The sequence below is a fragment of the Gasterosteus aculeatus genome, chromosome 6, assembly GCF_964276395.1.
Source record: "Gasterosteus aculeatus chromosome 6, fGasAcu3.hap1.1, whole genome shotgun sequence".
NCBI classification, from domain to species: Eukaryota; Metazoa; Chordata; class Actinopteri; order Perciformes; family Gasterosteidae; genus Gasterosteus; species Gasterosteus aculeatus.
Genome location: NC_135693.1, coordinates 5,630,487 through 5,644,325, shown reverse-complemented (window position 1 = coordinate 5,644,325; position 13,839 = coordinate 5,630,487). Strand labels below are relative to the sequence as shown.

General features: G+C 48.1%; 1 protein-coding gene and 1 long non-coding RNA gene across 2 annotated transcripts in view; one reads left to right on the top strand and one right to left on the bottom strand.

The window, feature by feature from the left end:
* Positions 1-343: 343 nt before the first annotated feature.
* On the bottom strand, positions 344-9,474 carry LOC144409495 (uncharacterized). Its single transcript, XR_013467957.1, has 2 exons — positions 8,886-9,474; positions 344-1,259 (listed from the first exon to the last, which is right to left on the bottom strand). It is a non-coding gene; the product is annotated as an uncharacterized LOC144409495 (long non-coding RNA).
* Positions 9,475-9,601: 127 nt separating this feature from the next.
* adgra1b (adhesion G protein-coupled receptor A1b) overlaps positions 9,602-13,839 on the top strand; it is a 122,381-nt gene continuing 118,143 nt past the window's right edge. The window contains exon 1 of the mRNA XM_040178809.2: positions 9,602-10,239. Coding sequence (XP_040034743.1) covers positions 10,019-10,239 — 221 coding nt within the window. The 5' untranslated portion in view covers positions 9,602-10,018. The remainder of the gene's footprint in view (positions 10,240-13,839) is intronic.

The window sequence follows — 13,839 nt, the reverse complement described above, 5'->3', positions numbered from 1 at the left end:
AGGTAAATTGGATAATTGGGACGTACCATTCTGCAGCAGCAAGAGGGGTGTTGTCAGGAGCCTTCACATTGGAACGACAGAGGAGGAATGTCTGCAATTAACTGTGGACTTGCCAGCATAGCGTATAACATGCAGTTGTGAGACTCATATTTTTCCTAATCTTTCTTTTTTCAAACTCATGCAATATGTTTCATTGTAGTTTTCTTAAAACACAGTTGATATTTCATTGGCCACTTGGGGGCAGAAGACAACTTACATTTTTCCATATTTTGGAATTGTTCCCATCCATTCAAAGATGAATATGGTTGATCCCATTCAAAATAAATGCTGTTTGTCTCGTATAGTCAAAAATAGATCATTTTTTATTGTCCACCAGGCCAAGACATAAGCAACTGCCGTGTCTTTATCTCTTATGACTCATACGTCTGGCCTAAAGTCTGTTGTTTTCCTCTAATTGTAAGTTCTGTTTTTCTTGTCGGTCTGACGGCAGCCAGACACTTGATTGGGATGTTACTGGCCCCGCTCTCTTGTACGACTCAGCGTTCTCCACACAATGGCAGGAAGTGATGTCACACAGCAGCAGTCTCCAGGCTGCGGGCCTGTTTGGTCTGGGGCCCGCTGGCATCTGGGGTGCAACCTTGACCAGGCAGTTCCCCATGAATGAAGACTCCATAAAGAGCGCAGTCGCATGCAAAACCATCAGATTGGAATTAAGGGGTCAGGTGGCTTATTTCAATCCTGGGTACGTCTCTGTGAAAAAGAAAGATCAGTCCATTTGTGAATGTTTAGTGACATTTGCCACGTCAATCCATCTGAATTAAAGGAGGTCAAGTGTGCTCATTTTGCATCTTCAATGCTGAATTATTATTTTTTTCCACTGGAGGTTCTGAGAACGGCTTGACCCTTTGGTGACAGACCAGCAAGCACATTAGACATGTCGAATCCCTTTGAAGATAAATCCTGTTGGGCCGTGTCGTTGGAGGCTCTGGGGACAAACTTTGTGGAACTAATTTTAAAAATAAGTGAATTCAGAAAAAGCATTTTCCAGCATTAAATTCGACTTCTGTCTATTTATGAAAATAAAATAATGTAAAATTTGACAACTGATGCTACCTGTCTGCTCTCGACAGCCAGTAGTGGCTGCTTGTAGGCAGAGCCGAGGACCAGCGCCGCCGGCCTCAGAAATGACGCCAGGGGATCAGGGTCAACATTTTGTTTGGCCCTCTTCCAGTGTCATGAACTGAAGGGAGTGAAAGGCACTGGAATGAGAAGGGGGGGGGGGACAAGAGCTCATATTTTTAACCCCTTTTTAACTGAGACGTTTTGGCGAGTCTGCCGAGGTAAAGCGGTGGCCACAGGGAAGTCTGGGCTCGGTCACGGTCTTTCATCGGCTTCTGAAGTCATTCACAACATTCATTTTTCCATGATGTCCATAAGAGGGAGTAAATACCTCCGTGTCTATTTTCCTAGCCACATATTTCTGGAGACGCCGGGATGCTGCAGTGTGCACGTCAGTCTGCTTGTGCCGTATTTTCTGTGCGTCGACTGTTGACTCAGCTGGAGCCTCCCGAACGCCTGACAGCCAACTGACACCCTCTGTCAATGAGGGGCGGCGCGCAATCACGACTCCATGAGCGGAGAGCGAACGAGTGGAGAAAGAGAAAACCCCACAGACACATTCACACACGAGGGCGGAGCGGAGGAGGGAGCAGAGGTTAGCCGGCCTCGGGGGGCCCGAGGGGCTCCGAGGGCTCCGCCGCTGAGCTTCGGGTTTCATCCGTCTTGTTCCAAGACCTCCCTGGAGAGTACAGTATTTGTGAACATTAAAACCCCTCTGGGGGGAAGTGACCTCCACCAGGGCTAATTTTCTCTTTATAGGAGCGCAGGCCAACGCTCCACATCATGGACACAGATATAAAACCACGACAGTCTGGCTCAGCAATGAAGAACGTTCTTGTTGCTAGTTGGCAGCCTGATAAACATCTGAGACAATCAGCGTTTGACTTAACAATCCTTCAGTAGTCCACACATGTACGCAGTTAGAGAATTGTCATTAATGAATGATATCTGGGAACCTTCAACAGCAACACTGCAACTATCGGATGGTTTCACTGGGATGACGACATGTAAGAGGACATTTTTAACTACTTGGTGTGTCTTTGTGTAGCTGGCTCTGCGAATAGGGACTACAAAAGGGCCGACACTGTAGACACAACTAACTAAATGACTACAAATTAGGCACTACGACAATAAATTTACATTATATTGGGATTCCAAATAGTTGCTTTCTTCTGGAAAAAAAAATGAAAATCTGATGACAGCTTTTTATCAGCTTGAAAACATTTTTTCTGGCAAAAGATGGAAGTGACAGTGAAAAACGTCATCGCTCTTCTGCTCTAAAACGGATGTAAGATTTAAAAATGAGGCCATGCAGAAGTGCCGTAGTTCTAAAGAATGAAGATTCTTTTGCATCTGATTTGTTACAATATTTGACTAAAATAGAAAGGTGAATTAACCCATTCCACCTTTTTATTGACTAAATGACAGCTAACAGCCAAGACAAACCACAATAGTCAAATGATCACTCTAGGTGTCAACTGTATTGTTGCATTGTCTCTGCAGGCCTATCTACTGCTCTCGGGCCCTGTAGGGAAGCAGGACACCATCGGGTGACTCTGTTAGAGTCCAATGACCTCAGCCTCAAATTTTGAAGCAACTTGTGCATTCCGTCCTTGGTTAATGCTCCTTCTCATTGAGTACAGGACCGAATTAGGACTCATTTTCCCTTGTGGAGTGAAAAGCTCCATGTGAGCCGTTAACATTTCAGCAAGGGCAGAGATGCTCGATAATTCCAGCAAACACCATTCGTAGAAAGCCTGCTGTTGCTCAGAGGCCCTCTGCTCCCACATCCAAAAACTTGGACATTTTTATTGCCTCGTGGCATTTGCTCAATATAGGCAATAAATTCCCTGTGTAGTCACGCGTTAAACTCATGTAGCTATTTCACCACTACACTTGTCCATAAAGTCGGGACATGTTGAGAGATACATTTATCTGAAACCCTGTCTGGTTCCACGTCTATATTTTTAGGAGTAAAGGGAATTAATTGACCTGAAAAATAAGAGACTCGTATTTCAGTCAATAAAATATGTCCATGGTCTGTTAAGTCAAGAATGAGGCCAAGATGAGGGTCAATAGCAACTGCAAACTAGTAAATAGAGACAGACGGGTGTAAATCTCCTGCAAAGGACAGTTTGAGAGTGGATCTACTCTCTTCTGTCAGTTTGGGGGATACTTGTTAAGGCATTGTGGTGTAATGTTTTGTTGTGTTGACATCTCTCACGGCATTTGATAAAATACAGGTAGAACGGCTGCTCCGCTAACCCATTTTAGGGGGGCAGCTGGTTATGTCTCGTGTTTACCGTAATATTGCATTTGAATTTAGGTAATTGTTGGTTATGTAACACACCTTACATCATAACACCCAACCAGAATACTAAACCTAAACGTAAACCTACTTTGGAAGTCCTTTTTAAAAAGACTGTATGCATGTAATTAGCTGAAACTGTACGTTTCCCCATGAAGACAGAACTCTATTTTGAAAATAAACTATGGATCCAATAGGCAGAAATGGAAGAACCATCCCTGACGCATCCACAAAACTGATGATGGAGGCATAGTTTGAAACATCTACGCCCCCAACTGGTCAACAGCATCAGGACCAGTCACAGATTAACTTCAGTAATGTAACTTTTTTAGTAATTTACCAATTAGAACCATGTAGATTCTACCAGGACCTCAGATGCAATGAGATCAGTTTTTCAGGGCTATCAGCAATTTTGGCCCGTCTGGGAACATTACATACATGACCCTCTGTTCTGTTTTCTTCTTCTCCCACCAGCCACGCCCCTGCTCCCTGCGCCCACAGCCCACTGCATCCTCCCAGTCTTTGCTGTGGCAGAGCAGCGGAGGAACATTCTGTGGGAAGGCCCCGGGCGCGTGAGCCATATATAGGCGGTTTAGACCAATTAGAGAGCGTTGTGGGCAAAGGGCTCGGTTCGGTTAATGGACGAACGTGCGACAGAGCCCGGGCAGGCGGGCACGGTCGGCGGTCAAAGGCCACCAGCACACCCTGACCGGGAAATATCCAATGAGAACGCATCACTGAACGCCAAGAGTCGCCTCAACGTCTTGGCGAACCGTCTCTTGGTGAGGCAGGGCTCAGCTGGAGGCTCCTGTGGTGGGAGACATGTGTTTTTTTCATTTCCTCCTACCCATCCTCTTTGGCGGTGGTGAAGAGAGACGTTTCTGTATGAAGGCCACGTCAAGGATGAGTGAATCCGCAGTGAATTAGGGATGGTTAAAAAAAGAAGCACTTACTCGGCTCATGCAGCATCCGGTCGGGGATGAACCGAGGCCTCGTTGCATTCGTCCAGCTACATCCAGCAGCTATAAAAACGACGTCCCCAGAACGAGCCGAAGCATGTCTTTTTAATAGAGAAGGCAGAAAGATGGATAGCGATCCAGCGACAGGCGTGAAATTCCTGCGCCTGGAGAGCCTCGGCCCGGACTGCGTGATGACCTATCTCACCACCGAGAACAAGCGGCAATTATGCTTTAAAAATGGCCATGATAGGGGGACTCTATGGCGGCGCTGACTGTTGGCCCCTCGCTATTCTTAAGCTTACGGCCATCAGGTTCAGAGTTCACATGCAAAGCCCCAGTGGATGTTTATAGATTCAACCAATCAGACAAAACGCCTTTGTTTGAAATAAGTCCAAAATAGGTTCTGGTTGTGTGTGCTTATTTTTAAAACTGACTTTTGCTTTTCCATTTCCTGTTTATTGTTTGTATTATAAACACTGGAAAGCATTGTGTGAAACCCTTTTTAGTTTTTTGTACCCCATTCAGCAGTATTGGCATTACCATGTTATTACCATGTCATTAGCCATGTTTGGACCACACTGGTGGGACTGTTTGATCCATGGGTCTCACTTTATTATCCATCCATCCATCGCGGGGAGCGAGATCACTTTATTATGCTCATATCTATTTTACTTTTTCCCATCACTGTGTAACAGACAGCACCCCACTTAAGCCACGAACATCTCACATGAAAAGTAAATGTCAAACAAGTAATGTTTTTTTTTTTTTTACCAAATGTGTCAGTAGAAATAAAACGGTAAAAGAGAAAAAGCCACAGGAAGTGAGATTGCTCCTTGTTTTAAAAGTGACCTGAGCTAAGCTCAAAGGTGCACGTTAGCGCTTCGCACCCTGCTGGCAGATTGTTTTCCATGTTGTGTTTTAAAAAAGAAATAACAATTTTAAGACTCGGCACATGATAAAGAAAATGACTTGTTGAAATAGCACATCTCTGCGCAGTGGCCTTCCTTTCTCCTCTGCCAGGGAACGTCCCCACGGTACTTCATCCCCTCATTGGTCCCCCTCTCACGCAGGCCGGATTACGGATGGAGACCAGAATACATAAGCTTGGGTTCCCTGCTGCAGCACAGACACAGCCGGGAAAACGTATGCCCCCCCCCCGTCTCCCCACCGCCGCTGCGTGTCAGAACAACAAAATAAAAGCCACAGTAACAGCTTCTATTTGCGTCAAATGGATCGCCAGGCGGCAGCGAATTGACCCCCGTCGCCGCTAACGATGACAAACGAGCGAGCTGATGAAATTTCACGATGATCGCTGCAGCGATGCGAAGGCGGCCGAGGAGTTTATGTGCTGCGCGTTTTACGAGACTTGAGGGGAAACGGTGATTACAAATGAACACACTCAATTCCTTGTCCGCAGCCTCCCTCAAAAAACAATTTTGTGGAAAAGCTGCCAGGGTTGTAAATGAGGGGGGGGACTGTAGCTCAGACTCGTCGCACGCATCTTCGTGATTGACTGCAGATATTCTCGGGCGAGGGGAAAAGTGGAATACAGCTGTGGAGGCGAACAACTCTGATAAAAAAGGGCCTCAGACAAAGAATTCCAGTCGTCTGTGTTTAGATCATTGAACGCGCTACCAGTCCGTCCCCGGGGTGCTCGCCCTGGCGGTCGGTGGTCAGCGGGTCCACCCTGACACTGCAGGAGCACTAACAAGCCGGCTCACACCGTCTTCCATTCTCAAGTTTAAAAGTAGCGCTGCTTTACCGAATCCTCCTGGCACCTTATTATAGGCAGTCTCAGTTTTTTGTTGGTAAATTCAACCTCAATCTAAAGCAGGAACTGAAGCCAGATTGTCCAATGCACAATGTGTAATTATTTGGTTTTATTGCTTTATAAATTCACAAACATCCTCTGGGCTTACAGCTCGGGCCTCGGGGGCCTGTTGGTGTTCGATACCTGTCGCAGGTGTCCAGTGCTCGCTCGCATTGCATCAGATGTCCAGAAGCCGTTGGTAACATATGGAAAAGAAGTGACTAAGAGACACAAATGTCTGTTGGACTCGAAAAAGAAACCAATGTGTTGTGAGCTTTAGACGTGAACCCGCCTTTGAGCTGCTAACACTAAGGTTAGGTTGTATTTGTGAAAGGAAGCAATTTGCTGGTGTTCAGGTGAAATACTGAGCTGGTGCTTTAAAAAGATGGTGAAACAGGAAAAAAAGAGGCGCAAACATCCCCTCAGCTTTGAAATCTGCATAAAACCTGCAACGTTTCCTTTTCTTTCTAGACAATTGTGAGCAGTGCAACAAGATGGAAACACAACATTGACATATCATCTAAAAATGACATTTATTTGGGAACTAGCCTCCGTGACATCAACCATAGCTTTCTGAATAAGTGTTGTGATAGTTATGCCTTACTTTAAGCCTTAAGGTGAACTAAATTGGTGCGTGATTGGTCATTTCCCCCCTCGTACACTTGTCGTGAACAGGAAAAATAGCTTTACAGACCAAAATGGCTTTTCTACCTGGCAGTAAACATTTCTGCTCTTACATTGGGTATTTTCGATCCACATCAAGCCTCAATTTGAGGAGCTGCAGATTTCTTGAACTTCCACATTGGCTTCATTCCAAAGACAATATGGTGAATATTCCAGTAAATAGTTCCCATTTACACATCAAGAAGTAAAAGTACTTCAGCATCCATTTGGGTTCATGTTCATGACCAGCTTGGAAGTGTTCTGCTCCGTTGGAGCAGGGCGTTTTTTTTCTTATTTCTTATTCTAGTATTTTTTTTTACTAACAAGTGCCTGGGAAACGCAATACCACCGCTGATGAGAGCCGTGGGACTAAACCAAAACAAAACCTCCGATCTGAAAAAACAGAACGGTGAATTGAAAAATGCTCCGTACAGCCGATATCGGTTACGTGGTTCAAGGCCTGTTCTTGAAGAAGTGTGATCTCAAACTCGACACCCCATTGAAAGACAGGCGGTCGCGTCTTAATGAGTCCGTCACGCCGCCGCGGCCCGTCCTCCTCAAGTAGACCTGGTAAATATTTAGTGAGGACTGTGACTGCGTCTATTCGTCTTAGTCAACGAGAAATAATGAAGAGCCGCGAACACGGAGGGACGCGCGACATGTTTGCGTTGCTCACAACCATGTGAAGAATTCTAGAGTTCAAATAACGTTGTTTGCTCCCATTAGTGATCTTAATCACGAGAGCAGACTCTGCCAGAGAGAAAACCCGACTCCTGTCCCGGGGTCTGTTTTCCATTAAGAGGAAGCTCGGCGAAGCGTTTTTTTTTTCCGCGGGCCCGCCAGGTGAGGGGAGGGGGGAGGGAGGGGGGGGTCAGATCAGCAGTCGGGGCGGATCGTCCCCTCCGCCACTTGCATCCACGTGGTACACGCACATCTGTGCAAACAAGCCTGCGTGAGTGACGGCGGGACGTGGGGCCGCAACGAGGGGGGGAGAGAAGGCGGGAGGGGAGGGGCGGTTGGCTCCCGCAGGGGGGAGAGAGTGTTCGCCCGTCAACGCGGGAGACAAGTGGGGCGCGCGGGGCTGCTCGCGGGGTCAGTGGGAGCGGCTTCAGACCCTCCTTTGTGCTCTCCGGCCTGCGTCGGAGAGACAATGGAGATAATGAGGGAGGAATTTGGCGCTTGGTTGGAACGCGCACACACACACACACACACACACACACACACATACACACGCACACACACACACACAGTGGAAGCAGCTCGCCCCCGGCCTCGGGGAGTCCAACTAGCCAGCTGTCTCAGCTTCTGTCTCCCCGGGGCAGGACACTTAATACGCAATGTGCACCCTCAACGGAAGTGATTGATGTCCCCCGGACCCGGTGCGTGGGCTGCTCAAAACGCCCGACGACTCCGACGTGAGTGAGCGTTGACTTCTGGAGCGACGACAGACTCCCCCGTCTGACTTCTGGCTCCCTCAGTCGCTGCAGGAGCATCGAGACCTTTCTGAGAAAGCGCGGTTCAAATATTTTTTAGCTGCGGCAATAAAAAAAATAAAAAAACGAGAGGTGATTCATCTCGTCGGGGTTCCAGGCCGTGTCCACCTGGTCACCTTCCAGCTCATATTCTTTATTTATTGCCTTCATTTGAATGAGCGTCAAGTTTACAAGCGTGTCCCGGCTGCGCTCGTAAAGCAGCCAGCCGAGCACGGTGGTTTTGGCCCCTGTGCGTCTTATAAGTTATTAGAAGAACACTCGGGGGGGGGGGTGACAAAGAAATTCAAAAGCCAAAGGAATATTTTTGTTTAGGGAGCTTTACTTTCTATTCTTTTCTTTCATGGCTTTAATGTCGCAAGGCGTGACCGCTCGCTCAGCCCGCAGATGTGCTCAGCTGGATTGTTGGGCCGACGGACAGGGTGGGCTTCCCCATCTGAGATGTTGGACGTGGTCATTCTGCTGCTCCACCTCACGGTCTATTTGACTCAACATTTAACCCGCGCTGTATTAAGTAGACGAGACCATTATCTCACCTTTACAATGTTTGCTGAGGGAATAAATCCAGTCAGAAGTAGGGTGACCTCCATGTTGCAACCTGGAGCAGTCGCCCCCTGCTGGTCAGTGAAGATAATTCAAGTTTTAACACACTTTGGCTTCAGTTAGCTGAGAGGTTGGTTCTTACCTGCAATAAGAGACCAGAACACATTTTATGACCAATTTCTTCACGCCGTGGTTATTGTTTATCAACAAACATTAGACCCTTATGAAACAGATCATTCTAAACATGCCATCCATGACCACGCCACAATTTAACGTTGAACATGAACTTCCACCAGCATCATATTTTACCCAGCAAACAACACTGCATATCATTTTACAAATATTATTATATTTTGCATTTATTTTACTTTGGAGGACCGTTGAATAAAATTATTATAATGTCAGTTGACAGCTTGGATTCGGGAGATTAACCGGGACGCTTTCGACCACCGTGAGGAAACAAAACAACATCGTCACGCTGATTCCGCAACGTTTTCACTTTCAGTTCAATCCACAGAATTCCAACAAACTGAGACACTTTTTCAAAATGTAAATAACTTAAAAAGTTTCCGTCTGAGAAGTGACGCTCTGCGCCGCGCGTCCCCGAACTGGACGAAGTGAGGAACCCGGCGCGGGGTCGGCCGCCTCGCGTGGGGCGGGACTTCCGTGGACGCGGGACACGCAACAAGTCCCGCAGCGCGCAAGAAGTGGATGATGGAGGAGCGGGTGGTAGGTTAGGACACAAGTCCCGCGGTCACACGCATCACGCGCACGGCCGCGCGAGGAACGATGTGTCGCAGTAAAGTTCATCCGGAGTTTTTTCTTTTTTTTGCTCTGAAACGGGAAAACTGTTTGAAAGAGTTCTTGTATCGCAGCAGAGATGCAGCTTTCCCAAACCCGCTTTTTTGGGGGGGGTCATTTACCTCTTGGGATTTAACCGCTGATAGTTTCCAGCTGGGGGGGGCGCAGCAGGTGAGATTGGAACCGCAGCTCGATCGCGTTCTGCAGCCGTGATGTGACGGAGGAGCGCGTGAAATGCTCTTGGAGGACATCACCTGACAGGCGCGTGCGTTTATTTCCTTTTAAATTACCCCAAAAGAAAGAAAGCGAAGAATCCCAGTCCAGGATGAGGGCGCCGGCGTTGGTGTTCCTCATCGTCGGGCTGTGGGAGTCGAGCCTGAGCAACAGGAGCTGCCCGGACCTGATGGTGGAGAGCTGCCACTGCTCGGCGGACAGGACCAAGGAGCTGAGCAGGCAGCACGTCCGGGGAGTCAAAGTGGGCTGTGAGGACGTGGACCTGGTGGACACGCTGCAGCCCAGCTTCTTACCCAACAGAACCGTGTCCCTGTGAGTATCGCCTCTGCTGTGGGACTTCTTTGTCCTTTGGGTTCATGTTGGATTAAATGAGAGTGTTAGATGTGGACTTGTTTGGAACCTGATGAGGATGGGGCCCCTTGGGAGACCTAAATGGCCCCTGGAGATCCTTAAATTCCCGCTTGGGGGACCTGGACGAGTGGGCAAGAGCATTTAACGCTTACAAGGTTAAAGGTAAATGTGATTTTGGAGGGGTCCAACACAAATATATTTAATCAATAAACCACAGTTTATATTCCACAGAATATTAATATATGTCCATGTGTTGACCATATAATAAAATATCACTCCCAACAACAATATTGTAGTAAAGTGGTCATACCTTTTAAGAAAGCAAATCAAAACATTGGACAGATAAGAAGCTATTTTCTCTATAAAAAAATTAATATATTTGACATTTTTTCCAAATAAAAGAAGCATCAAGACTTGCCCCATTAGTCATACTGATCCATTATAATAATCATATCCCAAATGTCTACATATAACCTGCAATACTTTCTCATTTAATTGACAGGAAAGAAAATCATTTGATAAAGAAAAAAGTTCCAATCTAATGCTTTTCCGGTTTGTACATCGATCATTTCAAAAAGTTTCATAAAACATAACAAGTTATCTTAATTAACCCCAGATAGGTGCCTCATGTTCGCCAAACGCCCGTCTGAGGACCCCGCGGCCCCCGTGTGAGCCACATGGCGTCCTTGCGTTGCTCCGCTCTCCCCCGCAGCATAAATCTCTACCGCCGTTCCGCCGCGCTCTCCGGGGACGCCCTTTCTATCGTTTCAAAGATATTCACACATAGATCTTGCTCTTCCACAGGGGACTTTGAGAAGCCCTCCCTTAGTATTCACCTGCGCCTCTCTCGTAGATGAAATAGCACTTCAAACACTCAAGGGGTTGATAACTCTCCTCCCTTACCCTCCCCCCCCACCCCCTTCCTCAATCTCTCCTCAGGGTTGCGGATTGACTGCTAGATTAATAGACCCTTTTATTCCTGGAAACTTGACGCGTGCCTTTCCAAAAGCGAAAGGGAAAAACTGAGGCGTTGAGGCCCTCGACAAGGTACAGATGACCCTGATCCCCAACCGAGAGCCCGGACCGTTTATGCTTACTGCAATTTGTCTCCAGTGGTGTTCACTCCCGTGCTGGCAGGGGGCTGCTTAAGAAGGGAAAGGTACAAGGTGCCGGTTCGACCCTTCATCAGAGGGGGGGGGGGGGGGGGCTCTGACGCATGCAGGCGCGCTAACGTTCCGTTCTAGTTGCTCTGCAAAGACAAGCTTTGAATACATACAGTAGGTGCAAGGTGGAGTCTCTCTCCCTCTCTCTCTGCCTCCCAGGCTGACACCACTTTTCCTTGTGTTTACTTGAGAAGCGGCGTGCCGGGATCGGCCCCGCTCCTCGGAGGGATCGACCCCGCGGGGCCGGCCAGGAAGCAGTTTTCCTGCGTTAGGAAACGTGACCTTTGTCGGGCCGCGGTGGCCCTCCCCGCTCGCTCTTTTGTTTGGATGTGCTGTGCAAATAAACACATGCATCAGCGGGAAGTAGCACACACCCCCACCCCGCTCCGACTCTCTCCCCGTGTCCCCCGTCCCCCGTCCCCCCGATATCCCTGCCCCTCGTTGCCCATAAGCTCCTCCTCGAGACGCTCCCTCATTGACGGCTCCCGACGTTGAAGCGTGCCAACCCAGATCCAAAATGCCCCCCCTGCTAATTAAAGCAGGCAGATTGGGCTTTGTTGCGTTCCTTCTTTTTGCCATCCCGTCCATAAAATGTTCATGAGGAAGAAAGCCAGAAATAATTCGGTGCCTTCGCAAATGCCAAGAAAAACAACCAAACTAAAGATAAAAAATAGGCACTCTGAAAACAAAGTGTGCGTAAGTGTGTGTCGGTAGCTCTCGATCCGGCCGCTAAATAGGGGGCTCAACCCGTCCCCCCCCCAAAAAAGTCTCAACGGTTGTCTTTACATTAACAATCCTCCACTGCTCTCTGCGCGTGGCGTAGTTCCGCCCCACACGTGAGAAACCTCGCGCCAGACTCCAGACTTTCTTGAAGTTTAAAAGGTGGAAGAAGATCCAGCGCATGCATTGCCTCTGCATGGCTCTCAACATGGCGGCCGCCGAGCCGGCTAACGCTAACGGTGTTAGCCAGACAGGCGATGGAGAGTGAAGGCCATCTGTTCTCAACATGACTGAGTGTACACGGGGGGCTGCTCGTGGTCACCTCTCCTTAGATCTTCGAGGCTTTTAATGATTTTTGTCTCCTCATTTTGGATCCCTGACCTGGAACAATTCTGTCTTGGCTCTCAGTCACTGCTCTTATAGTTTGGGCAGCTGTGGATCTTTAGAATAGGGAGATGTAACCCGAAAGCTTTGCACCAAAAGGTGAATTTGTTTATTTATCCATCTGTTTGTCAGTGATATTATCTTTGCAGATTTGGGTTTAATCATCCTCGCAATTGCTCTTTAATCAGATTTGTTTTGTTATCCACTTCGAAAGAAAATGGCCCAAAGACAACACATCCGTACTTCTCATATTTGAATCCAATGTTCCAAGAGCAATGTTTGTGATTCACTGCTGCTGCTGCTTGAAGTCATCCTCTGGTCCTCATATGGATCTACGTCCACGCGCCTCCGGAGCCCGCTCATCTATGTTTGGCATGCATCCTTTTTGAGACAGACAGGAGAGGTGGAGGGGATCGGGTCGGCTCCAGACCCCCACCAGAACATGCTGGTAACCCAGGAGACTCCCCAGCGAGCATGGCTGTAAAATCTGGTCACATGTTGCAGGCCTGGTATTGATGTACGGGCATTTACATGAACAAATGCATCAAAACGCAATTCTTTTTTTCCCCTCTCCCTATTCTGTTGCTATAAATATGAATCAGTGCACCCCTCCCTCTCATTTTCACCCCCTCTTCTATTTTCCCTCTCTGTTATTCCTCGGGGTCTTTTTCCTCGTCTGCCGAGGTGCGTTTTGTGCTCTACCCTCTTCAGAGGTCTGAGTAGTAGTGCATGAATATTTCATAGACACGCTACAGGCGGGCGCACTGCGCCGCATCCTCCCTTGCCATACCTGGCCGAACCCCCCCCACCCCCCACCCCCCCAACCCCTACGAGCACTCAGAGCGCAAAGCGCCCTAAAAGGTATCTCACACGTAGAGACGGCTGTTAATCTCAAGAAATGTAACGGTGACGCCTAGATGGTCTCATGCTGCGACGGGTTCGCCCCAATCTCCCACGCCCCCCCACCCCCACCCCCACCTTCTCCCTTTATCTTTAGACAAGTGCACTAAGCCCAAGAGGGTGTAATCATTTTACATCCCCGAACCACTCTGCAGAACCTTCGCGCTCAGTGACCCGGGGGGTCGCGGTCGCTCCGTGACGCTGCTGAGCGGGCCGGCCGCTGTAATGAGCAGCTATTGCTTAAAACCCCTCTGACCGACACAAGGGTGGGAATTTTTCGTTACGGTTTCCTCCTGGGACGTTGTATTTATACGTTTGTGCTTCCTGAATACAGCTCTGGAACTTACCCTTTACGTGGCGTGATCTTGAGAAACGCCAGAACAGTATTGCCCCG